Raw genomic sequence first — 27982 nt, 5'->3', positions numbered from 1 at the left:
CTTCTCAGATAAATCTGAGATGTGTCTCTCTTTCTTTCCAGTGTATCAAATTCTGGGCCCAGACCAACACAAATGACACTTGTCCCTTTTGTCCAACTCTTAAATGATGGACCTGACTGGGGAGGAAGAAGAGGAAAACTGATGTGAACAGGAAGCGCGGGTTCAAGATTTCTAAAACTCTATATTTATACAGTGACATATACTCATGCCATGTACATTTTTATTATATAGGTAATGTGTGTATAGAAAGTCTGTATTCAAATGTTCGTAAATGAAAGTATGTATATTATGCAGAAACAGTTCGATCCCCCTCATCTTGCAATTCTTTTGGAGGATACAGATTATAGGGAAAATGATGTTTAATTTGGCCTTGAAATGTGATGTCCTTGCCTGGGGCTGTTATCAAATACATCTAGGAAGCTGCTGTTGCTCTGAGGCCATCCTGCTTTGGTTTGGCTCAGCCTGTAGTTCATTTCCTTAAGGCTCATGTATGCAGATTTGAAGCCTGGTGCTCACCTGCTGTCCAACCAGATGCCTTGCTTACTGAGAGCCTTTGCAAGCCTCAGTGTTGTTCTAGTCACTCCACTTCAAATGAGTGAAATGAGACTCTCTGATTGAGGTAAAAAATGTAACCCTAATAGTTCGACTCTTCATTGAATATTTTACTGTGTTAATGCTCATTATTTATACATAGACATTAGGTTTACAGAATATTGTTTTACATCAGCAAAATTCACAGTCCAAGAATAACAACCACATAACCAAGTCCCATTTCCCCTGCCAGCTTCTGTCCAACCTATTTTCTGGATAGAAATTAGCACAACCCACAGGTTTTTCATGGGGTAAGCCATCCCTGGCTACCATTGGCTTGGCTTCTAGTCTAGTTCTGACAGGCCACCTTGTAAAGTCCTCACCCCTTCTATTTCACTCTGGTCTCCTAGTCTAGCTAACCCCCCTCCCCCCCGAAGGTTAAGGCAGTTGGTTCACAACCAAGTTGTTTGGTGACCTTGGGTGAGCTCCAGACAGGCACTGGGGTGAGGAGGTGTCTGTGCAAAATTACTTGCAGAATGATCTTGGGATGCTGGGTTTTAATTTCCAAAGCAAGAAAGGTATGGGGGATGTGTTTCCTGTCCTGGGAAAAATGGAGACCAAAGTGATATGAAGAAGGGAGGTGGGATTTCACACTTATAAATCATTTGTTCTGTGAATAGCTATCTGGAACAAGATCATTTTTCCACCTCTGCTTACTGAGCACTTCTGGCTTTTAGGTTTTATACCTGGGAAGGCTGTGACTCTCTTAGAGCTTTGAATCTTTTCCTATCCTTTTATCTTTATTCCTTCAGGAAATGGCTTTTGCTCCCTTCTCTTTTGGAGTTAAGCAAGTAAAAACTGAGTGTTAATCCAAAAAAAAAAAAAAGTCTCCAAAGGAAAGACACCATTATATTATTGGCAACTGATTTTTCCTGTTGTGGAACCTGGAAATGCTTACACTGGTCTAGCAATATGTGCCAGGGTGCCAAAGACGTTTCCTTTAGGATCCAACTAAATGCTCTCGCCTTGATAACATTTTCCTTTTTTGTCTTTCATTCTCACCTATTAGCTCATGGATGAATTCTTCCTCTTTTCTCTTGCCTTACTTGCCCAGGTTTATAGCCCAGCATCAGTGTAAGAAGCTGAACTTGCTGGGATCTTGTAGGGTGATTTGAATGGCCTGAGTACTCAACTCAGGTCAGATGACCTACTTTCTTTGGTTAATAAATATCACTGCCTCCAGTTTGGTACTGACATTACAGGAAAGGTGGCAAAATGGAAGACCAGTTCCTTTTTGTTCTTTTCATTTGGGAGGATTAAGTTTTTATCTTATAATCTTAAGGTTTTCTTTCCCCTCAACTTTTTAGCAGCCTTGGGCTACCTGTAAAATCTTCTGGTGTCCCCAGAAAATGTAGAAATTAGAGATGGATGTAAGGGATATTCTTTCTTTTCCAAAAAATCTTTTGAAGCCAAAGGAATAGAGAGAGAAGAAAGGAGGAATGGATCAGGGGCTTAGCTGCTTTCCCAGTGAAAGCCCCTGGGAAGCCAACTCCAGCAGAGGGTGGGGGTTTCAGAGAGAGTTGTACATGGTGGCTAGGGCCTCATCATTGTTTTTTTTTTTGTCTTCTTTGTTCAGGATCAATCAGAAAGCAACACATTAGTTTTGGCCACCCCTGTTCTCCCTTCTCCCTCTGCCCACTGGCTTGTAGTGGTAAAAACCGTGCAGACCAAAGGCAAAGGCCCCCAATGCAGTGAATGGAGATGGGACAGTCATTTTTCAGAAGTAGAATTTAAAAATAGAGCTGTATAATACATATTTTTACAAGCAAGAAACTGTTGTCGAGATTTTTTTTTCACACTTAGAGTTCATAGTTTCAGTATAGTTCAAAGGAAGTAACTGTAAAAAGAAAAATAAGTGCAAATTTTCTCTTAAAAAAAATAATAGGACAGTGGGACTTACTAATGAATGGGTTAAGTTGTATGCCCTGGAAAGAGCTGGAGAAAAGCCAGTTTCCCCAACATGGGTAGAAATTATAAAGCAGAATGTAGCATTTTCATTTCATGGTAGCAGTTCTAGAAGTTTATTTACACAGTAAGTTCTGAGCTGGAAGTAGACAGTCTCCAGTCTTCCTGTCAAGTCGTTATAGGTGTGGAACGTTCCCAGTCAGCCAAAGCAGCACCAAGTGCAGTGGGAGTGAAGAGAACCCAGATAAAAAAACTGTGACTCAGTATTCTTGTTTTATTGGTTTATGGCTTGTGGGCAACTGGCAGAGGCCAGCAACTCCAGAGGCCCTCCTTATATTTTCCTCTCCCTCATCAAATAATTCTCTACTTGCTAGGTACCCTGCCTGGCAGCAGTGTGTAGACCGAATAGGATGCAGTGGGTATACTGTGAAAACTCAGCTCTTCCCACTAACACTGGTATCATAGTCTACTGTGTTAGAACTGATAGGGAGAAAATGAACTTGGTCCCCACTGCCTAACCCAAGAACCAGCCTGGGTACCCATGGGAGTGGGGAGCAGAAAGCAGGTTAGGAGAAAGGACAGCCTCCAACAAAGGAAAAGTGGTAAAGAAAATAAGGAAGCCTGAGGCTGCCATCCTTTCTCCAAGCAGCCTTGACACCGAAGGCAGTGGCTTAGAGCCAGAAAGCCCTCGATTGCTGACAGTCATAGTATAATACTAGCCAGTGTGTGAAGCCTTAGCCAAATAAGTGGAGGGGCCATTAGAGAAGCAAAGAAAACAATAAAACCACTCAGTATTAATCTAACGATCTTACCACTTCTTATAGCTAAACAGGAAGAAATCTGGGCAGAGGTATAAGGCATCACTCCTATACCTGTTGAATGAATCTTCAGGATTCTGCTTTCAAGGATTAGATAGGAGAGACCTTCTCTGTTCCTTTTAGCACCTCTGCTGCAAAGCTCCAGAGCAATAGGGGCCTTGGGGAGGGAGTGAACCTGTGACCAGGAAGATAATGCCCAGCCTTATTAAACTCCAATTCCTCTCCCCTAGGATACCTGGGGCTTTGGGGTTTGGGGTGTTTCATTATCACCTATCATACATAGAGGAAAGGGGTCAGGAAGAGACAAGTGGAATTAAGGTAGAAATTATTTTGTTAAGTGGAACTTCTTCATGGGCACTTTTTAATCAAGAGAGCTTTAAAAAGAGCTCTTTGGCTAGATAAGCCCTTCTTCCCATCTCACTTTTTGGTCAGGCTGTGACCACAGAAACATTGAGAAATGACATCTGTCTCAGGAGATGGGCTTCTGTCTTGGAGATGAGGTCTAAAACTGGGACTGGCGAGTGGTTGTATCTCTGCCTTTCCTAGCTGTGATCCCAACTGCTGTACCCCCCGTCCTTCTCCTCTTTCTGACCACTCCTCATTTGTACAAACATTCCATCTAAGTTTTTTGTTTAATTCAAGAGGCAGTCTTTGCACCAGTGTTAGGCTTGTTTCTACAGTCCCTATCTCTAAAGCAATAGCAAACTGTGCATCTTCTCCTGCTGACTTTGGCCAGCAGGGAATGAGATTGGCCCTTTCTTTGCCAGGGTACCACAGAGACACATGCTGGGGTAACCTGGGTATAATGCCAGGACTTCTGAAAGTAAGGAAAGAATACTTTGGGTTGGATAATCTAAAGGGATGGTGGACAAAGGTTCAGGGCTGAAGTTTCAAGCAGCAGAATTTCCCATCTCGAGTTTAAGGAGACCAAGGGTATTCCTGCCACCAGAGTGCTTCTTTCTTCCCTCTCGTTTTCTACCAGTGCAAGCCCTGTAACCCACCTTGTCGGCTTTTCTTTCTTTTTCTGCCAAGGCAGAGACATTTGGTGGGTGGGTGAGGGTCCTGAGGTGCTCTGGCCAAAGGTGCCATCTGAGTCTCCCGATTTGTGACCAAAATGTGGTCCAGGGGAATCTGTTTTCACCCACGGGCCTCCTCACTTTAGCAGGGAGATGTCATCAGCAAAGTCATCATGCTGATGGCGCAGGCAGCGGAGGCAGCGCCACTGACACACCATGAGGCAGAGTGGCAGCATGAAGAGGGCGCAGATGGCAGCCATGACATAGGCTATGGTCATGAGGGTTGATTCATCTGTCTGTGGAATGTTGTAACCACAGTCTTCCATGTCTGGTGTGACAAAAGGTCCTTCCACCGCTGCCGTCCTGAACTCATCGTGCACTGGAGAAAGGACAGATGTGAATGGGTAGTTCTTGTTGTCACAGAGCAGCTACAAAAGACCTGCTGATAGTGACACCTTAAAACCAGCCTTGAAATTAGTTCTCCCTCCTGGAGTTATTTAGGAGCAGGTGGGAAAGTCAGGCCTGTCTCCCAGGGCCCTGCTTACCTATCCACTAGGAATGATACCCCAAAAGTAGTAATTCTGGGTTGACCAAAAAAAGCTAGCCTCTTACACCCCTAGCACACTTGCCTACTCTATGAAATCTCACTACAGAACCCTGCCGCTGTTCTGAAGTGGCATTCAGCCTCACTGTGGGGCAGCTGACAGCCTGCTGCCTGGCATTTAAAGCTTCTCAAGGTGTTGAAGCAGCTCTTGCTGCTCTGGCTTTCCAACAGCTTACCAGTCTAGGCAGGGAGTCACCAGGGGAGACAATCCAGAAAGCAACAACAACAAGATAAAACAATAAACACTGACACTAGTTTTCACATTTTGATTTAGCTTGAGGTATCTGTTAACTCCCTCCCAAAGTAACAGGTGTCCTAACTGCTAACAGAATATGAACAGTGACCCCACACCCTTGTTCCTGGTACTCTCACCATGGCAAGCGCTGACGGCAAAGCCAATTCGTTTCCGGGCCCGATCAAATACAACGTAGAAGCCCTCCATGATTACTGCTCCCATAACAGTGCCGGTGGATGACTGTGAGATGGCAAACTTGTAACAGTCGTCCTGGGACGTGGCCACGTCTTCCACCGGCCGCAGGTATTGCTAGGGTAAGCAAGCAATCAAAGGTTAGAGGGTGTCTTCTTTGCTCTCTCCTTTCCCCCATCATTGCCCTCTAGGTATCTCTGCACTTAGCTCTTCCCTCTGCCATCCCTGAGTGCTAAGGGGATGGGTTTTTCCAAGAACCTTTTGTCACTGGACACTCATTAGTTTTGTCTTCCAAGTATAAAACCATACCTGTTTTCCATCTCCCAATATGTACTTTGTCCTCTTCCTCTGATCCACCACCTCAGATTGGGGACATACCTGTGGAAGGATGGTGATGCGGAAGGACTGATTGGTGACTTCACCCATCAGGTAGAGTGAGATGACGGGGAAAATGTTCCAAGGGGTGGTGCCTGCTTGCCAGCATACCAGTTGCTCCCCTAGCCAAAACCCATCTGGAAACTTCTCTGTCTGTATTAACAAGAAACGAATAACAGTGAGGAATCGGCCTCTCCCGCTGTCCTTCCTCTCCCACTCTCTTTCCTGTCCCATTTTCATAGGACATTGACTGGGCCCTTTATTTACTTCTCTAGGGAAATATCCAAGGTAGGGAAAGGTGAACTGCAACAAAGGTAATCGATTTGTACTGGAGGATTGTATCAAGAGCAACAGACCCATAAAGGAGAGCAGTTGTTAAGAGCTCTAAGTGGAAAGATCTAAATGAGACATCTTGACTCTTGCTGAGAAATGCAACTCTCACTGACTTCCTCTGAAACTGTGACATCTCTTATACCCTCTTCTTAGTCCACTGACCGAGGAGGCAGCTTTGATGGATTTGACTGCAGCTTCAAATACTTTCTTTGGCAGACGAAGGTTGGTGGTGCCACTGTCCACGATGCTCTTATCATAGTTGTACTGAGAAGGAGAGGAAAGGGTTAGAAGAGTTTTTGATGCCAGGCTCTGGGCAGAGTTGGAGAGGTGAGTTTGATTGCTTGGAGCCTTGCCTGGATTGGCATCCTGGCTTTGCCACTTCATGTATGTACCTCCTTGAGCCAGTTACTTCTGTGCCTAAGTTTCCTCTTCTCGAAAATGAGGATATTAACCTACCTCAGGAGTTATTGTAAAGATTAACTAAATTAACTCACTGAAAACTCTTAGAATGGTGCCCAGCAGACAGGAGGCATTCACTAAATGTTGTACAATTGCAGATATTCTCCAATCTTAAAAATAATTTTGTTTAGTGCTTTTTAGTTTGTCATAGTACTAATTTACCATATATAAGAATCTAGGGAAGGAGACCCAAATGGTTTACCTAGCATTTGTTGGGTACCGCCAGCCACTGAAGACACTTTCTTGACCTTCTCCATGATCTTTGGGAAAGTTGTTTTTACCTCTGTTTTGCAGATGAGGAAACTGAAAACACTGAATAGTAGCTAGCCTAAGGGCACATATTTAGTAAATGGCAGAACCGGATTCAAATCCAGGTCTTTGGCTCCAAAGCTGGACTCTTCCATTGTGGCATATGACACTGCCTTGCAAATGGTTTGCCTGAGACCATAAAGCTGGCCAGTCAGTGAAAAGAGTCCAGACAGGGACTAGGTCCATGCTCTTTTTAATCACTAGACCACAAGCCCCATGGTCTCTGTAAAAGTGCTGTGCCCATCCCTGGCGCCTAACCTCAGGTCCTACTCTGTGACCCTTAAGCTTCTGATTTCTAGACCTAGCCTTCAACCTCTCCACAGGTTCCCTACCTTTGCCTCCTTGTTCCAACCTCATAATGAAAAGCCACCCCTTACTGTGGCATCTATCCCATTCACCTCCCCTTGGCTGCCCCTTGGTTTCATTACCTCCTTGCAGTCCATTTTCAGATCTTGTCCATTGATTTCCACCCGCACAATGATCACCTCATAATACCACTCCCGCCGGATGGGAGTGTACCAGAGACTGCCCGTGTACAGTGAGTGGTCAATACCCCCAATGATCTAGGAGAAGAAGAGGCAGGTATCTGTGTCTGTGTCTGGAGGAAGAGCAAGCCACCCAGAAACCAAGCAATAAGATCAGGCATTCCTTGGGGGTGGCAAAGCCCTCCACAGATGACCTTTTTCATTTTCCTGCTTCTAATCAAATCATGCCCCAAAGTGATTTATAGTTTCTCAAGTGTGTTCAGGGAAAGAGACTTTTGCTATAAAGTTATTTAAACCTAAACTGGCAGAATAAATGTTGAATGAATTGATTGTGTGCTTCAATTATGAGTTTTTATCTTCTCTGCTTGTTGGAGAACTATTCACCATTGTCCTAATTAATTAATAAATAGCTTAAACTGCATGTATCTCTTGCCTTCTGATCACCAGACTGAGTAATCTGAATTCAATAGGTCTTATTTTCATTTCCTTTGAATATTCCTAATCTACATCCCAGGTTTACCATAGATGCCTTGAGTTCTTTTAAGAATAATGCAAGGATGAAAATAATGGCTCTTGATTCTAAGTGGTAGAGATGACTGTGTTGTAACCTAGAGGAAGGGGGGCAGATGGCATCTATCTCTCCCAGTGCCAGGACCTCCTCTCTGAGGACCTACTCACCATACTCCCTCCGACTGAGGCCAGCACCTCAGACTGGTTGAGGGGGAAGCCAGTGCCACAGAGCTGCAGGGAGAAGAGGTTGGGGACGTGGGTTTGCTTCACCAAGGAGTCAAAGAAGGGCTCCAGGGAGTCGTCGGGCTGTGGCAGAAAGAGACAAGGAGTGAATCCTCACATGCAAGACCCTAATGGACAGAGGCCAGTTTTTGTCTATGCTGGAAGGCAAGAACAAAAACTTGGGGATGTTCCTTGGGAAAGACAATGTTGAGGCACTGAGATTTGCCAGAGAGAGGGTAGCAAGAGACACTGGCAATGCAAACAGGAAATCATGGCCCACAGCCAGAGACTCATTCATCCTTGTATGCCTGATCTACTTCAGATTTATGGGGGCCTCTCATTTTTAATGATCCTAGAGTTCATAGAAACCACAACCTATTCCTGTACCTATAAGAGCTGCTCTCACTGTAGTTCTGCCCTCCTAATGGCTGAAATTAAGACTGCCACCCTACCCCTGCTCGGTAACACTTCACACTGACATGTATCTATCTTTGGGTCTATTCTTCTCCCTTCTTTCTCCTAATTCCTTTCCCACATGGCAGGTAGCATGCAACATGCAGACTCAGCGTGTAAGGTCAGGCCTTGTCCCTCTCACCCTGGCGATCTCCGCATAGGCCAGTCCCAGGATGCCCTCCCAGTTGGAGCCATTGATGAAGAACTTGTCTGATTCAGTGATGGCAGCGATGTTGGCACGGACAGTGACGTTGGGGCCGTGAGGGATGCTCACCAGGTCAGTACCCAGCTCTCCCTCCCACTTGCCCTGGGTGTAGGGCACATAAACGCCCTTCCGGAGGTCCCGGTATGTGCTGGACCTGTGGAAAGGAGGCAGAAATCTGTAGATGCAGAACCACAACAACTGGTATGGAGATCCACCATCAAACCTACTGCCAATGCCATCTTATCTCAGGGACATCCTAGAATCTGCTTTCAGGCTACTCTGTAGAATATCCCTAGACTCCTCACCCAGAAAAAAAAAAAATTATAAAGTGATCTTATAAAAAGATGAGGGGAGCTATTGCCAGGGTGTGCTGTCTTGTCTTCGTAGTGCATATTCCTGGATTTGGAGCTCAAGCCTGTGAAGAACAAGCTGGGCTTTGTGGATTGTGTCTGCTGTTGTGCTGCTGCTGCAGGGACAGCTAGCAACATCTCTTTCTCCCCCTGATTCCAGCAGGCTCCCACAGAAAAGGAGCCATTGACTCACTTTCTGCCTTGGGACCCAGTGGTACCATCTATATGATGGAGAAAATGCCAGGCAGGGTGAGTGTGGAAGCTTGTAGCAAGTTCTTTTAGAGAAAGGATTTGCACAAGCCTCTCAGCAGAGCTGCTAGGCATTGCACACCACCTGGTGAAGCATTCTTATCAACAAGCATGCCACTAGCCAGGGCTTGAGTGGGAGCAGTGATGGATTGGGATGAATACCTGAATGCCCTTTCATTGCTCCTACCCCTGTCCCTCCCCAACTGTTTGTTTAGGTAGGGATGTTAAAAGGGAATGGGGCCAAAGAAGGCAGGAACTGGCACCTGCCTGGAAGTCTAAGGTTAGGATGCAAGCTTCTACTTTCATCCTCACACAAGTAACTCAGATATTAGATGCCTTCTTGCCATTTCCTCATAATGTCTTATGTATGTATGTATGTATTTGTGGTGCTGGGAATCGAATCCAGGGTCTCATGCTTTGGAAAGCATGCTTGGAGGCTAGCACTCTACCACTAAGCCACATCCCTAGCCCATAATGCCTAAAGGGGGCCTCCAGATCTTTCTCCACTGCCTCTCTGACCTAAAACTCACTCCAACCTCCCTTTGACCATGAGCTGGACCCAGCTGGTGGCACTCTGGGTAGTCCATGGAAAAGACATTGTAGCTTTCAGTTCCTGATATGGGTCCAGGCAGTGGGGGTTATGGAAAATTCTTTCTTTCATGTCCCTGAACCATGCAAAGCCACCTGCAGTGGTCCCTGGATGAGAACACAGCAAAGGGAGCTAACCACTGCAGACTTTCAGCCTACCTTTAGCTGCTATTGTCAGAAAACTGTGAGCCACTGACAGCACTGGATGAAGCCTCCCTCGCCTCCCTGCTGAGATGGCTTGGGGAGCCATGGAGCGTTCTGCCTCCTTCTCCTATAGGTGGCTGACCTTCATATCACACTTTCCCTCAGTAGGCCTCTTTAAACTTCTTCTTCACCCTTCTCCCCTAGCCACTGTTGCCTTCTTTTCCCTTCCCCTTCCCTGGCAGGAAGAAAGGATCTGAGGATCTGGTTTTTCTCTCTGCACCCCTCCCAACTCTCCTTGGGGAAGGTTCCTCCCCTGGGCTCTCCCCAGGACTCACAGCTGCCTTTGGTAGTATCGATGCAGGAAAGGGTGGGGAGCAGCCCCCACAGCAAAGTTGCTGCTGCCTGTGTCCACCAGGATGTTGAGCTGTCAGAGAAAGGGAAGAGAAATTCATTGTGGACAGATGGCTCTGGACTCAGCAGCCTTAGAGCCCCTCACCCCACAGCCACATTTTCCTTTTGGGATGTCCAGGCTGAAGCATCCATGATGCAGGACCAGCCAGGCTGGCACCCACTGGTACCACAACCACAGACAGAACCTGGGATCCATGGAACCTTCAATTTGGCTTCAGAAATGTTGTGTCTGCTTCTGTTTATAGAATTGACATTTTCAATGTCATGAGAGCCACATTGGATGTGTGTCTTCACTGTTCCCATTTCTATCATCAGATGGCCTCTGCTCTTAGAAGCCTGTCCCTTTCCTCCTTTTCTGAATCTCCCAGGAAGAAGCCTTATGTACCCCACCTCATAAAAAAGCTGTTCTAGGAACTGGCACAGGTAAGGGTACTAGGAGGACACACTATTGCCTGTGTATTTGTGACCCTGCCCTCCAGAATGTGGCTCCCCTTCTATCTCAGAATTTCATAGGAGGCCTATATGTCCTATTGTCAGACATAATGGAGAACCAGGAGCCACATATGATGTCTTGGTGAAAACCCATCTTGTGTGGGCCCTGGTTTGGGCTGCATGGACACAGACAGCAGTTTTCTTGGTGCTCCTTGCTGTGCAGTTCCTAGCATTTCTTTTACCTTGTTTTTTCCTCCTCCTCTTAAAACTGAGTCCTCATAATTTTTTTTTTTTTTTTAACCAGAGATTAACTCAGGGGCACTCGACCATTAAGCCACAACCCCAGCCCTATTTTGTATTTTATTTAGGGACAGGATTTCACTGAGTGGCTTAACATCTCACTTTTGCTGAGGCTGGCTTTGAACTCTTGATCCTCCTGAATGGCTGGGATTATAGGCATGTGCCACCACAACGGCTCTCATAATTTTTTTTTTCTGTTCTAAGAGGCTTGAGCCATTTTCTGTCCCTAGTGAAAGTTTAAAAACCAAAGAGCATGTTCTTTCTTTTGAAATCCAGAGAAAATCTGAACAAATCTTCTAGATTCATTCACTTATAGTTATTTTCATCACTGATTTTAGAAGTCACTTAACTAAACAATAAACTAATAGACCTCAGCCACCTTTACTATAGATAACACCTCATTCACCTTGTTAAGGATTAAATTGGTTTTATTTAGCCTTGTGTATCAAACTGATTGAAACCACCAGTCCCTTTATTTGAGCCTGCACAGGTGTCTACTGTGTGATCTTTTGACATCAGAGGACCAAAACTCCACTCTCAGATATGCTAACATCACTGTTTTCCATGCAATCTTCAAGTTTGCACAGACCACCTATTCCTTCACTTTACTTACCTCCACACCTTTCCTGAACCTCAGACCACCCTTGTGTTAATCAGTTTTCTGTTGCTATTACAAAATACCTGAGCAAATCAACTTAAAAGGTGGAAAGGTTTATTTTGGCTCACGGTTTGAGAAGTTTCAGTCCATGGTCACTTGGCCATCCTGCTTTGGGCCAGTGGCAGCATGATGTATGTGTTGGGAATGTTTGCAGAGGAGGTTGTTCATCTCACAAAGGACAGGAACCAAGAGAGACAAGGAAGGGCCATGATCCAAATATCCCTTTCCAAGGCACATGCCCAGTGACCCAAGTTCCTTCTACTAATTAGGCTCCATCTCCTAAAGTTTCCACCATCTCCCAGTAACAACATGCTGAAGACTGAGATATTAACACATGGGCCTTTGTGGGAACATTCCAGATCCAAACTATAGCAACCCTGTTTCTTTATTCCACAAATATCCTTCAACTCTGTCACATTTCACTGCCTTGTGAATAAATTCTTGGTTGTTTTGTTTTGTTTTTTGATATTGGGATTGAACCCAGGGACACTTAACCACTGAGCCAGCCCTTTTTTTGTATTTTATTTAGAAACAGGGTCTTGCTGAGTTGCTTAGGGCCTCATTAAATTGCTGAGGCTGGCTTTGAACTTGCAATCCTCCTGCCTTAGCCTCTCAAGCTGCTGGGATTATAAGTGGGCACCACCTCACCCAGTGTTAGCTCTTTTTATTTTTGATTTTGAGACAGGGTCTAACTAAATTGCTTAGGGCCTTGCTAAATTGCTAAGGCTGGCCTTGAACTTGGAATCCTCCTGTCAGCCTCCTGAGCTGCTGGGATTACAAGTGTGAATATACTCTCTCTCTTTGGCAAAATTCATCACTTCAGTGATTGACACACTGCATGAAAGGCACAACGTCCAGGCTCAGTAACACTCTGATGGTCTGACCCCTCCTCAGTCAGACCAGAGCCATTTTTTGTGAGAATCTACTGTATTCTTATGAGGCTCCTGTCCTCCAAAAATGGTAATATGTAAATTGAATCCCCTTCTTGCCTACTTTTCACCTTCAGCACCTCAGCTTCCCCCCCACCCCTCCTTGGGGCCTTTATTTCTGTACCCTCTATCAATGCAGTGAAATCAGCTGAGTTCCGGTTTGGTGCAGGCTCTGACCTTGTCACCTTGAGCAGGTCACTTCTTCTCCAGCTTCAGTTTTGTCCTCCGCCAGATCCTCTCCTGGCTCCTCCCTGCTCTCTGTGGTGCCTCTGTGGCTGTGCTGACTGTACCCACCCCCAGTGCCTGCTTTGACTTCCTGGCCTCCAGCCTGTCCCCAAAGCCTGCTTCTCAGCCCTGTGCCCCTGCCTCCTTCCCAGCCCCACACCCCTGGCTGGTTTCCCATTTCCCTCCCTACCTCCCCTCGGCTGCCTCTCCCAGTCCCTCTCTCTGGTCTCTGGGCAGCCACCAGCTCCAGCTGCTGTGCTTTCAGAGAAAATCAATAGAACTGGGAGGCTCAGCAGTTCAGATTTCAATCATCCAGGTTAATGATTTAAAAAAAGGCTTCTTCACCCCACCTCCCCAGGACCTCCTTCAACTCTCAGCACCCAGGGTGGGCCTCCTATCACAAGGCTGTCTGCTATTACTGGATCCCAAAGAGAAAGGGGTCTCTTTCCTACACAGTCCCTGTAGTAGCCTCTGCAAGGTGGTGGCAAGGGGGGATTACCTGGAATGTGTGTGCCTGGCCCGCTCTAGCAAACATGGCTATTTCTTTACAGTGGAATGAAGGTTTTTTTGTTGTTATTGTTTCTTTGTTTTTGGTTTTGATCCTGGGGGTTGAACCTGAGGATGCTTTACTACTGAGCTACATCCCCAGCCCTTTTTATCTTTTATTTTGAGGGGACTTGCTAAGTTGCTGAGGCTGGCCTCAAATTTGGGAACCTCTTGCCTCAGTGACCAGAACCTCTAGGATTACAAGCATGCCCCACCGCTCCCAGCTGGAATGGAATTTAAGTGTGTGTGGTGGGGTGTGCTCCTTGTCTCCCTACTCCCCTCCTCTCCTCTCTCTGCAGGTTACTGTGTTCCCCATCTTGAGGGCTTCCTGATCCCCTTCCAGTCCCAGTCTTTCTATTCCTTCTAAGGAAATTCTTCCTCTTCTACCTCAAAGGGGGCCAAGCCCAGGAAGGAACACCTGCCACTCCTGTCCCCCTCACTCACCCCCATGCCAGGATTCCAGGCCCCCCAGTGCTCGCTCGCGCGCTCTCTCTCTCTCTCTCTCTCTCTCTCTCCACTCTTAAAAAAAAAAAAAAAAGGGAAACCAAAATAAACAGTAGAGATTCCCTCTGGAGCAAATGTCTGACTCTTTGCCCTTTGCATGTGGTCCTGCTTCTGAGAGAAGTCATTTCTGGTCCTGTCATTCAATGTGTCTAGCTGAGCCCTCTGGATTCTCCCTGGAGACCTCTCTCCCTTCCCACTCCAGTGGAGGCCTTTTTCAGCGCAGGAATATGGAGGTAAAGGAGCTGAGCTATCACTCATGGACAGGGCCTCAGGGGCAGCCCAAGAGGGAAGTAAGTAGTGGAAGTTTTACCTTGTTATTCACAGGAGGGGGTTATTAGATGGGACCATCCTCTCCACAGCCAGTCATACCAGCCTGCCTGCAGCTGCCCCAGACTATCCTTCCCCTCAGCTGTCCCTCCTGGCTCAGCCTAACCTTAGCTCTGGAGCCAATTCCCTTCTCCTTTCTCAGGCACCTACCCTATTAATGATGTCTCTTCCCTCAGGTAGATTCAGCCATCATGTCACCCCACACCCCCAACACCATCAATTCTGGATTCTTCTACTGGCCTTTACAAATGCTTGAGTCTCTTCATTAAAAAATAACAAAAAACTTCCTTAATCTCACACCCGCCTCCAGCTACCCTCTTTCTCCTCTCCTTTCATAAGCCAAGCTGTCTTCATTTCTTCACCTCCTACTCATTCCTCAACCCATTCTAAAACTGGGTCTGCCTCCAGCCTTCCACTACCAAACAGCCCTTACTACAATTACCAATGATTTCATGTCACCAACACAAGAGAGTTTTCTCAAGTCAGTCCTCGTCTTACTCCTCAGGTCCTCTCTTCTCTCTCCTTCTCAGGCTCACATCCCAAGCTTGGGCTTCTTCCTTTCACACCATCCTCTCCCTGCTAAGCATCTTGCCTGGAACTCCAGGACCCCTAAGCTGCTCCTACTTCTGCTGCTGCTGCTTCTTTTTTTTTTTTTTTTTTTTTTTTTGGTACCAGAGATTGAACCCAGGGGTGCTTAACCATTAAGTCACATCCCTAGCCCTTTTAAAATATTTTATTTAGACACAGGGTCTTACTGAGTTGCTTAGGACCTCGCCAAGACTGGCTTTGAACTCTCCATCCTCCTGCCTCAGCCTCCTGACCCCCTAAGCTTCTAATGCTTACTCTTTCCTCCCTATTGAGTTCTGAATTCTCATACTGAAGTGTCTTAAGACACGTCAAAACCAGGATGTCCAGAGCTGACTTTACACAGTCCTTCCCATCTGGTCATCTTCCAGTGTTCCCTGTATCAGTGAACGGCATCACCATCCATCTATTCTTTAAGGCAGTAACAGAGACAACCTAATACCTCTTCTTCACATCTCTTTGCAGTGCACCAACCAGTCCTGTCCAACTAACGCCCTCCACATTCTTGAATGTATTCATTTTTTGCAATCTCTTTTGCCACTCCTAGGACAAGCTATTATCATCTCACTCTGGAATAGCACAGTGGCTTCTCAGCTGGTCTTGGTATATCCACCCTGTACCTCTCTGGTCTTTTCTGCAGCAGAAGTGATCTTTTTAAAGTGTTAATTTGAGGGGGCTGGGGATGTGGCTCAAGCGGTAGCGTGCTCGCCTGGCATGCATGTGACCCGGGTTGGATCCTCAGCACCACATACAAACAAAGATGTTGTGTCTGCCGAAAACTAAAAAATAAATATTAAAAAATTCTCTCTCTCTCTCTCTTTAAAAAATAAAAAATAAAATAAAGTGTTAACTTGACCAGGTTACCCTCTTAAGTCAATAATTGCCTTTTGCTATTAAAACGAAAACTTCACATTTTAGCATCTCCTACAAGGCCCTTCATGGTCTGACCCTGGCTGCATATCCAACCTATGTGTATCCCCTACCCCTACCAAGCCCTCTGCCCACCAGCCACACTGGCCTCATCTCAGTCTCCCTATCCACAGATGCTGTGGCATTGGCTGCTCACCCTGCCTGGACCATTCTTTCACTTGCAATTTTGTCTACTCACTGCCTGCTCATCCTTAAGCCTGAGCTCAAGAGGGACTTCCTCATGGAGAAAGACTAGGTCATGTTGTCTTATTCAAATGCTTCCAAAAAACTTGCCACTCTTGCAATTTCACATTGATTCTCACCTCTCTTTGTATTTTTTTTTTTTTTTTTAAACTAGGGGTTGAATTCAGGGGCACTGTAGCACCAAGGTACATTCCCAGTTCTTTTTTGTTTTTGTTCTTGGGTACTAGGGATTGAACTCAGGGGCAGTTGGTCACTGAGCCACATCCCCAGCCCTGTTTTGTACTTTATTTAGAGTCAGGGTCTCACTGAGTTGCTTAACACTTCGCTTTTGCTGAGGCTGGCTTTGAACTCAAGATCCTCCTGTCTCAGCTTCCCCAGACATTGGGATTACAGGCTTGCACCACCGCATCCAGCCATTCTCAGTCCTTTTTTTAAAAAAAAAAAATAATAATAATTTTTAGGCAGGGTCTCACAAGGTTGTCCAGGCTGGCCTTGAATTTTTGATCCTCTTGCCTCAGACTCCTGAGTTGCTGGGATTATCAGCATGTACCACTGCACTGGCTCTCTTGCATACATAATTAAAAAAAAAATCTTCATTGTATCTCTACCGAGTATCACAGTACCTAGAAATAAGTATTTCTTGTATTAAGGAAAGAAATGGTGGAAGAGCTAATCCTGTCTTTTGGGGCTGGGGAATGATCCCTCAGTGACTCCCAGACAGTGGCTGATTTAGGCTATAGGTGTGGCCTGGCTTAGACCTCCTCCTCTTTCCTGGCCCTGGCTTGACACAGGAGGCTTGTGTTCTTGCAGCCTGGAGCCCTCTTCTTCCTTGTCCCCTGGCCCAGGCATACCCAGCAGTCAGATGCCCAGGAGACTGTAGCCTGGGGTCAGGGCTAGGTCAGTGCCAATCACTTAACAAACAAATGTGCCCCTGGAGGCCTCTGAGGGAAGGTGGCTTCATGGGAAGTGCTAACAAGCCCCAGAGGGAAGGGCACACCTGCCTGGATTCACTCTGTTCAGCATATCTCTGATGATGAGACAGGAAAGGAACTGGCAAGTTTGGGATGAGCCCTTTGTTCCCCAAATCCCTCCCATCTTGATACCAGCTCTCCTCAACAGACGGGATAGCTGAGCTTCTCGTGGATGAAAAGGGCCTTCAGGAGGCATCTGTCCACTGTCCAGGAGAGGTGGGGCTTTTTTTCAATTTTGAATAATCTCTAGTTATTAAGAAGCCACAACCTAGGCTGAGGGTGAAGCTCAGAATGTTTGTCAGTATGTGTGACACTCTGGAACCAAAACAAAACCACAACTTTTCATAGCAGACTATCCCAGGCTCTGACCACTTCTGCAAATCTTCATCCTACAGAGGAAGTCTCTTTTCCTCTGTGTGGACCCCAGTGTCAATGAGGGAAATGATTTATATTCTTGTCCAACAAGACTTTTGGCTAAAGCTGAAAAAGGAAACTGAGACCTAGAATGAGTGAGCAACTTAACCCATCTTACACAACAAGTCACAAAGCTAGAAAAAGAATTTATTGGTTCTGCCCAACCTTCAATTGTGGTCTTCCATGTCCTTGACCTTCCTGTGTAGTAGATTGCTACACTGATGAATCACATGCCCCTGTATCCATGCCCTTGTGTGATCCCCTCTGACATTGACTCAGAACTTAGCCATGTGACTTGCTTTGGCCATTAGGATATCAGCAAACCACACAGGAGGGGCTTATTAGGCATTTGTGCACTGGGGTGGGCCTGAGAGTCAGTGTGAAGCCACTCAGTCTTGCCTCCTTGAGGATGAAGGACTTCACAGAGCCAGAAAAGTGAGCCACATGAGTGAGCACAAGTGAGACCTGTAGAAGAACCACAAGCCAAAACCCACAGAATCGCGAGAAATGACTCTTGTTTAAAGTCACTTACATTTTGGCAATTTGTTATTCTACATCTGATAACAACTATCTAAATTAAATCCTGGGACCCTTGACCTTAAGGCATCTGAACAGTCATAGGTCAACCCCAGCAAACATCTCTTGACATCTCCCCTTTCCTCACTGTGCTTCTTGTGGTTTCCTAGTAGTAGAAGGATGATCTCACTTGTGCACCAGGGCATATGCTGTTTTCTTCGCCTGGAATGTTCTCTCCCTGTTGCCTAACTCCTGTTCAACTTTCAAGTCACAGTGAAACATCCCACAGGCCTTCCCTGATGCCCAAGCCAAGATGAGGCTCCTCCTCCTGCAGAACCTATGCTTCTCTGTCACAAACTCACTAAACCTTTAATCACTTATTTAATGATTGTCTGTCTGTCCCAGACTATGAATTCCACAAGGGTAGAGAGCCATTTGTATCCTTCTTACTTAATTATTCCTTGGCCTCAAGTAGGTACTTCTTACTGACTTTTTTTTATAAACTGACAGTAATTGCCTCATTTCCTGCAGTTAGTTCCCTGTGATCCTACAGACTCCTGCTATTAATTCTCAGCCCCAGGGTGCACACAGGGGGGATTTTCAATCTGGCAGTATGCATGACCACTGAACACAGTGATTGTGACAACTGATGCCCCCCCCCCCCCATATCCATGCTCATTGACTGAATGTCTGTCCAGGGCCCTGTGGTTCTTAAAGAGGTCCTGGTGGCTCCAGAGTGTCTTGGTCCCAGAGTCTTCTGAGTCAGATCCATCTGCTTTTCTCAGTGGATCTTCCCAGATCCAGACTTGACCAAGGCTGAGAGAAGGGGCGAGAAAGGATACGAGGAACCTAAAGTCAGCAGCCAAAGTTCCTGCCTCAAACAGTTCAGAGACTGGGTCCTGTCCAGGTTCCTCCCAGCCTGGACAAATCAGCTGACCCCACACAGATACACCTCTTATCCTAGACATATCTTCTGCCTGTCACTTCGCTCTCTATGTGGTCACTGGCAGTGGGTACTTGGGAGCATGAAGGCTTCCTAGTGTCACTTACCCCACCTTAGGCTGGTTTTCAAAGAATCCCAAGGTGTCAAGATCATCCTAAGTCAAGGTTATCTAGTGAAACCTTCCTCCTTTGGCCAGGATGCTCCCTTTCCCCCCAGCCTCTATCTCAACTCGATAGCATTTGTCAGTGCTTCCTAGTCACATGAGATGACAGATAAAATCAAAAAATGTCCCAGTCTGTTCTTAGAGAAACAGATCTAAGACAATGGCTTTTAAAGATTTTTGCAGGGGGTAGTGCTGGGGATTGAACCCAGGGCCTTGTACACATTAACTACTAAATCTATCACTGAGCTGCATATCCAGCCCTTGAGGCCTCTTGTGTACCTTCAGCCTCTGCAGACTGGAAAACCCTGCTATACAAGGGAACACAGCAGCTATTAGCTACCTGCTTCTCATTGTCAGACAGTAAGTCCCTCCTGTTGTCTAACTTGTCCTACTCACAGATTTCAATGGCTTTAATCTCTTGGTCAGTTCTCAGTGAAAAAATCTGATGTCTGGCGTAAGTCCAGTTTCCTCCCATGGCATCTGGGTCATGCCCAGCACATAAGCTAACTTGCTTCAGCCATTAGAAGCTGCTAGAGCTCATTCTTTATGTTCCTTGGGAAAATCTCCATGGGCACTGGAAAAGATAGGTAGTGGGGTTCACCAACCCTGAGAGACTAAGCAACAAGACAGCCTGGATACAATGAAGCTACAGTAGGCACAAAGAGGGTAGTTACAGGGTGATGGCAGTTGGGGAGTCTGAGGAAGACTGGCATGAGAGAAGAAGGCGCTCAGCCAGCTTGTTCCATGGTTTTGTCAGGCTATAGGAAAAATCACCTGAGCCTGTGTTCCATGATACCCGATCCGGGTGGAGGCAGTATCCCCCAGGACTAATGATTCAGTGTTCTCCTCAGAATGTCCACCTCTTTCTTCTTAGGAACCACCTGACTACAGGACTTGAAGATGTGGCAGACAAGCATCAGTGAATGCTTTCCAGCCCTCTGGGCCATCCTGTCAGGAGACTCTTAGGGCAGCTCTGAAACCAGGAAAATGGTCTGGCTCCTTCCCAGAACTCTCCACTGCCCAGCACCCAGGGGAGATGGCTCCCAGCAGAGAGACAAGTGAATTGTCAGGAATGGGGATTTCCCTGAGAGATGAGTCTCTTCCTGGATTTTCAATCAGAATTTTCTATTTAGGTCTTCACTGGCGATGCCCAAGAAGGGCTCCTGACTCTCTACCTTAGAGAGAGGGCACTGTCTTTCTCAACACTCCCCACCTCCAGATAAAATTCATGTTTACAGAGCTGGGAGGCAGAGGAGAAGTGTGTGAAATGACAGGGTTTTAGCAAAGGTCTGTGTGCAACTGAGGCCCAGCCTGGGAAGGCCAGTGTAGTCACAAGCGCTGAGCAGGCTGCTCAGCAGCTAGGGGCTTTCCTAATTTGTTTAATTTGGAGGGTGGTTCTTTGAGCTCCATGGCTTTTAACCATTTTAAAACATAATTTAAAAAATGAAATATAACCCAAAATCTACTTTGTAAAAATAATAAAAAAACCCCAGAATTGTTCTAGGAGCATCAGGAGAATTGGAGCAGTAGGAGGTGGACAGCTTAGAGATAGGAAGGATGGGAGGTCCAGGTTCTTGCTTTATCTTTCTCCTAATCATCTCCTTTTCCTCTGTGGTCCCTTTACAGAACCCTACAAGGCACAGTTTGAAAAACATTATGGAGGACAGAGAGAAAAAAGGGAAACCACTTGTCCCTTCTTGGTTTCTGAGATCCTGAAGCCTCATAATTTTCCACTTCTCTGAACATTTCTTTCTCCTTTGTCTATACCCAATATTCTTTCCATAATCACCTTCCTCTTTTTTCTCTCTATTCTAAGAACAAGTCTATTTGCAAAATTGGCTTCTACAACCACATTTGCAGGTGATTCCCAAATCTCCTTGTCCAGTTCTGACTTTTCTCCTGGTTTCCAGACCCCCATGGTCAGCTGGTGGAGGAATATACCCTCAAGGTCAGCATCCCAAGGTCAACCAACACGTTCAAGACTATAAAATGTGGGACTGAATTAGCATCTGAACATGGAATCTAAAGACTTGAACTCCAGCTCTGTTCCTCCTAGCTGAGTAACTTTGGGCAAACCACTTAATCTTTCTGGGTCTCAATTTCCTTATTCCCAAAATAGGTATGCTAACACCTGTCCCTCATAATTGAAGTGGAAAAATAAATGTGGGAACTTAAACCATATTATTCTTTTAAAAGCTTGCTCCTTTTGCTGTGTTCCCTGACAAAAAGTCAGAGGGGTTCAACAGAAAGAAGCCAACTTCTCTTCTTATCTCTCACCTCTTAAATCTCATAAGGGCAGAGAAGGACTGGTGGAAATAAGATGTGGATACTCGTGTCCTGGGAACCTTTCTTCCTTTCTGCCCTCACAGTCAGCACCCTCCTTCAGGCCCTTGTATCCTCACAGATCCTCGTCTCTCACTCTAGACTATCCAAGTCTTCCTCCACACTTATTTCCCTGGAGCTCAAATTAGACTCCACTGTCCTCTTCTTATATTCCTACTAAGACTCCCAACTACTTCCAGAATAATCCCAGATTCTACCCTGCATCACAGTATCTCTACCACCACTTCCAACCTCTCACCATAGTGCATGCACCTCCCCCTGCAGTGTCAATTTCCCACCACTTAGAGCAAAGCTTTCTCATCATTCAAGGCCATATTCACATATCAAGGCCGTATTTGAAGTGCTTACTTTTCCAGCAAGCCTCTCCTATTACCCTGTCAGAAATGGCCGCTTCTCTTTGTGAACTTCCAAAACCCACTCTTCTTCCCTCTGTATCAAGTGCATCTGGTCTTATATGATGTTTATGTTTATAGTTTATATCTTAAACCAAATTGTGAGCTCTCCAAGGGCTGAAATTAAGGCATTATTTTTTTTCTTCTGTAAATAGTAAGTACTCAATAAATATTATTTGTTACATTGAATTGACTATCACCAAATTTCACTTCTAATTTATTATGATGTGTTTGGTCAGTGACGCTTTTCAGTGAAAAGAATAAAAACATGAGGCGACATCCTTTTAAGTGAAAAGAATAAAAACACTTTCTCCAAGAACTCCCAATTCTGCATTTACTGCTGCCCATCAACAATTCTGTTTAGATGACTTGCAACATATTTATTCATTCACTTAACATTTTTTGGTGAATGTTCTGAGTTTGACACTGTCCTAGGTATTAGAAGGCAAAGATAGATAAGACACTACAAAATAAATAAATAAGATAAAAACAGCATTGTTCCTAAGAGCTTTTCCCCCCAGTGCTGGGGATGGAACACAGACCCTGTCTGGGCTATACAAGCACTCTACCACTGAGCTACACCCCCACCCAAAGAGCTTGGGAGTTTTATGAAGGAAACAAAACTAGTTATAACACATTATGACAAGTGCAGCGAGGAAGGCCCAAGCAAGTGTTAGGGGAGAATGGAGGAGGAATGCTGGAGGTAAACTCATCTCTGCAAGACAGTGGCACAGTGGGAAGAACAAGGGGTGGGACAAGGTCTCAGCTTCCTATCTTCCCTCTGGCCAGTGGTTTAATTTTCCAGAGCCCTCTCTTCTTTTGGAGGCTGTGAATAATAAAGATCTTTTTAGCCAGGCCCACCTGTAATCCCCAGTGACTCAGGAGGCTAAGGTATGAGGATGGCAAATTCAAGGCCAGCCTCCTCACCTTAGCCAGATTCTTGTCTCAAAATAAAAAATAAAAGGGCTGGGACTGTAACTCGGTGGTTGCACACCTCTGGTTCACACACACACATATACACATGACCTAATATACTGTAGAAATTGTTGTAAAGGCAGTTGCACACACCTATAATCCCAGTTGCTCCGGAGGCAGAGGCAAGAGGATCCCAAGTTCAAGGCTAGTCTTAGCAATTTAGTGAGGCCCTAGGTAACTTAGGGAGACCCTGTCTCAAAATAAAATATATAAAGGGCTGGGGTTGTGGCTCAGTGGTAACGCACCTTTGGTTCAGTCCCTAGCACAATACACACACACACACACACACATATACACGACTTTATATATTGTAGAAATTGCTGTAAATGTTGGGTGCGGTGGTGCATGCCTATAATCCCAGTGGTTCAGGAAGCTGAGGCAGGAGGATTGAGAGTTCAAAGCCAGCCTCAGCAACTTAATGAGACCCTAAGCAATTGAGTGAGACCCTATCTCAAAATTAGTAATAAAAAGGGCTACGGACATGGCTCAGTGCTTAAGTACCCCTTAAGCACTGACTGACTGGCTTCAATCCCTGGAACAAAAAAAGAAAAAGAAATTGCTGTAAAGGACAAAAAATGTATTTCTACATAGCATATAACAAAGTTCTTAGAAAATATAATTCTGCTCATGTTTTTCAAAAAGAAAAGAATTAAATAATGTAGAATTTATAAAAGAAACTCTGTATATACTCTACTAGTAAACAAAAGTATACATTTGTACAGCAGTACTCCTGGACCACGCCCTCCTGCCAACTTTCCTGTTGCCCTCTAGTTCACCCCAGAGTTCCCTCTCCAAATCATAGTTGCTGCCTTCTTCATCCTTCACGGCACTGACACCAGTCCTGCCCATCTGCCATGTAACATCCTCACAAGCTGGTGGTGGTTCCTTTTCCTCTCTCTCTTATCACAGCCGCATGCAATCCTAGTCATTGTACCTCACACCTGGACGTTGTTTTTTTGACAGAGCCACCTGCTGCTTGAATTCGTGTTCTGTTCTTTCTAAAATTCAAGTGTCTATTCCTAAAAGATTGCTTTTCATATCATTCCTCTGCACAAATTCAATTTCCCCTTATAGCTGAATGCCAAAGTCCAAACTTTATTGCTTATTATTTAAGATTTTTTTAAAGTAATTTGGCTCTGTCTTATGTACCCAAACTTATCTGGTCTCGGCACAAACCAGTAATATTAACTAGTCTGGCTTTCTTCTGTCTCCTGAACAAATATGCACAAACCCAAACACACATAACTTATTCCCTCATTCATTGTGGCCTCTCCTAGTCCTTAAGTGGGTAGGATGGGAAGCAGCAGTCATAGATGGACAAGTAAGGTGCAGTTTTAGCGTGGTGGGAGAGGTGCCATTTCCTCATTAGGAATGGCCTCCCACACCTATCCATCCTTCAAGACCATGTCAGGGCACGCCTCCTCTGGGAAGCCTTCCCTGATTCACTCATTATTTTATACACATCTATAGCTTATATCCCTAACCCTTCACTCTTTGTATTCCCATAAGTCAGTGATTCTCAAGGTTGAGATACAAATGGGTTGGTCCCACCCCCAGGGATTCTGACTCCCTGAGTCCAGAGAGTTTAACAGGCTCTGATGACAGGAATCTGCAGACTATCACTTGAATATTACCTTCATTAAGTACTTATACTTCATTTCCTTCCTAAGGTCTTTATGGGCAGAAAATGGGTTTTCCATCTCTTTGTGGATTAGCCCCCAAACATAGAGAATGCTCTCCAAATTTTACTTTTGCTCGTTCACAGTGCTCTGCCGTCCATATTCTCATTTGTTGCTTACAACAGCCCCACAGGTAGGGAGAAAGCTCATCCCCACAGATTGCTATGAAGATCAAAGTTGCCACTGAGCAAACTGGCTGGCTTAGGCTCAAGTTAGGAGTCACAGAGTAATCCAGAGCTGCTTTACTGAGGAATCCCTGGCACAGCTCCTTGGGCTGGTGTGACTGACTTCCAGCCCACTTTTGTAGCTTCTAGCAAGGAGCAGGAAGGATCTGACAAGCATTGAGCAATTACTCTTTGCCAAGAGCTGGGCTGGGGGATGTATACATTGACTCTGGAGACCAGGGAAGTATAGTAACTGGTCCCCCAGTTTCACACCTGTAAAATATGGAGGGTCAAGTTTTCATGCCTCATTGTGTAGCATATCATAGAAGCGGAAGAGGTGGTCAGGCCAGTTAAGGAGAAAGTGAGGCAATATTTTCTGGAGGTCAAATATGTGTCCAGATACATTGTTCTAGGTGTTTCTATCTACAGTCTCATTTAATTCTCACAATCATCTTGCAAAAGAAATCTCATTTCACTTATTTTAAAGGCAAGCCATTGGCCTCAGTGAGGTTATATAATTTGTCCAAGGCCATGTAGCTGGGAAAAGGGAAAGCTGTGGGTAGTAGATAGAGCGGGGATTCCTTTTCTATCTGACCCCAAACCTCTTGTTGGTTCAGCAGCATAGCCTGCTTCATGCTCCACATGCCTCCTGCTTCCTGACAATGCCTAGCATTTTGTTTGCTTATGCTTTTAGAGCCTAGATTTAGGCACTGTCCTGGTCTCCACTCACAGATTTGAGACTACTTCTGGAGAAATTTTGGTGCATAGGAAAGGGTGGGGCGGGGGGTAAACGGGGGAGACCAGAATCTTGAATTCTGGAAGGTAGGACTGTTGGTACAGACTTAGGAAGGCTGGCTTCTGTCAAGTATTTGGAAGGTGAGGGTCCACAGTGCTCCTAGGTCCAGCATCTGACTTCAGGGAAGCGTGGCTGTCTCTTCCCTCAACCCACACCCACCTTTCCACACCCACCATGGATAGGCTTCCCAGACATGGACATGACACAGATCCATGGGTGGCTCACAAAGATGTGTGGGATCAGATTCAAGGTGACACACACCAGCATATGCAGAACCATATCAATGTCCGTGTCCAGACTCATTCACCCACAGAGGAGGCAGATGTATGCAGAGGTCAGCCAGGCACCCCACATGGAGAGCTGCTCAAGCCCACACTACCATGGCATGCACACTGGCTGGGAGGGCACAACCTCCACCAGCTACCTTGGAGGTACCTTGGCAATTTTCAGTTGGAATGGGGATGGGGACAGTGGGCAGTGTTTTCTCCATCATTGCCATGCCCCTCTTCTGTGAAAGAAAACCTCTTGAATGGGCTCAGACTCCTTTTCTACCAGTTGTCCTTTCTCCAAAGCTCAGTTCAGTTCCCCTCTGGCCTGTGCTTAGAGGCTTGGGGTGGGGGAGGGGATGGAGTGCAGAGAGGAAAGAGAGTAGGATGGGGGAAGGGGATGGTCGAAGGGGAGAAGGAAGGGACCCGGGGCAGGCAGGAGCCTGTTGAGGCTTCTAGGCTGCTAGGTCAGGAGGGCCCTCCTTTGCTGCTTTTGTGGCAACCCAGACCAAGGGAGGAAGGGGCTGATCCAACTAGTGCTAGGATTCCTTGGTCCTCAAGGAAATGAAGGTCAGGGCCTGGAATTCCTGGGAATGCCAGGGGAGAGGAGGGTTGGGTGGCCAGCAGCCACAGTGGTGGAATTTGGAGACTCCTTCCACAGCTCCAGAGGGGGCTGACACCTGTTATAGCGTCCTTGTGGCCTGGCCCCTTCCCCAGGCTATGCTCCCCCACTGACATGCTTCTTTTGCCCCCAAATTCTTCCTGAGGGGTCAGGTGTATGACTGCGAGTGAGGGAAGGGCAGTCAGCCCAGGGGTTCTGGGATGCCAGAGGGGGCAAAGAAGGCAGGAAAGGGGGGCATTGGGGATGACTTCTGCCAACAAGATCCCAGAGGAATGGTTTGGGAAGGGGTCCCTCCTCCTGAAGGACCAGCCCATCTTAGCAGGGGACAGCCTGCTGCATTCCCGCCCGCCTGCTGTGCAGCAAGGAGGGCTGCCGCCAGCCAGCCCGATCACCTTACCGTTTGTGGGGGGCTTCCCACTGTCATCTCCACATAGTAGCCCTGGCCCGACTTGCCCCTCAGGTTGTCCACCATCTCCACAAAACTGCCCCTCCGGCCAGGCTCCTCTGGTTCCTCGTAGGTCTCCCTGGGCAGCCGCAGCCCCAGGGGGGCCCCTGCCAGGCCGCTGCGCAGGGGCAGCCGGATGCCAAGCTGGGTGCCATGAGCAGGCAGCATCCCTGAGCCCACCCACAGCAGGAGCCAGGGCAGGGTTGGGGCCATGGTGGGCCCGGACCTCCTGGGCTCCCTCAGGCCCACGTCTGTCCAAGTTGCCTGCTCCCAAATCTGGGTGGTGGCAGTGGCTTCTCTCAGGAGAGGGGGCTTGGAGGCATCAGGACTCCAGTGCCTGCAGGCCTCTCAACCAGTCCCCTGGTCCAGGCGATGGTCGGCGAGCAGGAGAAATCTGCAGAGCACGAGAGGGGAACGACTGGGCTCCAGGACCCAGCTACATCTGGACGGCGGCAGCCAGCCTCAGCAGTGGGCTTGGGCCCCTCAGGGGGCTGGGAGGGGCGGGCATGGCAGGTTGGTGCCGACTGCTGTCCCGGTCCTTCTGGTGAAGTCTGCGGTGTTGGAAGGGGCAGGGGCTCCGGGCTCCTGCACTGCGTTAGCTGCTCAGGCCACCATAATCCAGCTCCTAGCTCCCAGCTCCTAGGCAGGCTGGAGAGGCGGAAAGACTTGTGGCGGCGGCTGTCAAAGCCAAAGGGTTTTCGCTTTTCCCTGGGATCGCTGGGAAGTGTAGTCTTTCCATGGCAGGCAGCCCAGCTTCCGGGGATGGAAAGGGGTCTGGTATGCCCTCTGCCGAGGTGGAGTACACCTTGCAGCACCCTGGGGGGGAAGAGTTTCCCCAGCCCTGGCAGGGCGGGCAGGGCGATGCAGATACAGTGATGGCATACCTCTCACTTGTCATTACTTCTTTCAGCATTGATTGATCACCCACTGTATGCCAACCACACTGCCAGGTTACTGGTGCTACAAAGTAAAATGAATACACACTACATTCTGTCCTTGGGCAGAATTAAGTGATTCCTGCCACGGCGGGGGGAGGGTGAGGGAGGAGGTGGGGTTACAAACAAAGGATGTGGCATTAAGGAGTAGGACTTTAGGGACATCTAAGGGAACTGGAAAGATTCAATGAAAGAAGATGGTATTTAATTTGAGCTTTAAAAATGGGTAGTAGGGGCTGTGGTTGTGTTTCAGTGGTAGAGCACTTGCCTAACATGTGCAAGGTC

The 27982-nt window shown here is 46.7% G+C and overlaps 2 protein-coding genes across 4 annotated transcripts in view; one reads left to right on the top strand and one right to left on the bottom strand.

Moving 5' to 3' along the window:
• Rnf214 (ring finger protein 214) overlaps positions 1-7652 on the top strand; it is a 39787-nt gene extending 32135 nt beyond the window's left edge. For all 3 annotated transcript variants that reach the window (XM_076846369.1, XM_076846367.1, XM_076846368.1), the window contains exon 15: positions 42-7652. In XM_076846369.1, coding sequence (XP_076702484.1) covers positions 42-107 — 66 coding nt within the window. In that variant the 3' untranslated portion in view covers positions 108-7652. The remainder of the gene's footprint in view (positions 1-41) is intronic.
• Bace1 (beta-secretase 1) lies at positions 642-27400 on the bottom strand. The gene is made up of 9 exons (XM_076846370.1): positions 26715-27400; positions 10379-10467; positions 8650-8866; positions 8001-8138; positions 7266-7400; positions 6232-6333; positions 5740-5889; positions 5307-5478; positions 642-4709 (listed from the first exon to the last, which is right to left on the bottom strand). The coding sequence occupies exons 1-9, from the start codon at positions 26973-26975 to the stop codon at positions 4468-4470; spliced, it is 1506 nt and encodes a 501-aa protein (XP_076702485.1). The 5' UTR covers positions 26976-27400; the 3' UTR covers positions 642-4467.
• Between the last annotated feature and the right edge of the window lie 582 nt (positions 27401-27982).

This window comes from Callospermophilus lateralis, chromosome 2 (genome assembly GCF_048772815.1).
Source record: "Callospermophilus lateralis isolate mCalLat2 chromosome 2, mCalLat2.hap1, whole genome shotgun sequence".
Classification (NCBI taxonomy): domain Eukaryota; kingdom Metazoa; phylum Chordata; class Mammalia; order Rodentia; family Sciuridae; genus Callospermophilus; species Callospermophilus lateralis.
This window is presented reverse-complemented; position numbering and strand designations above follow the sequence as displayed.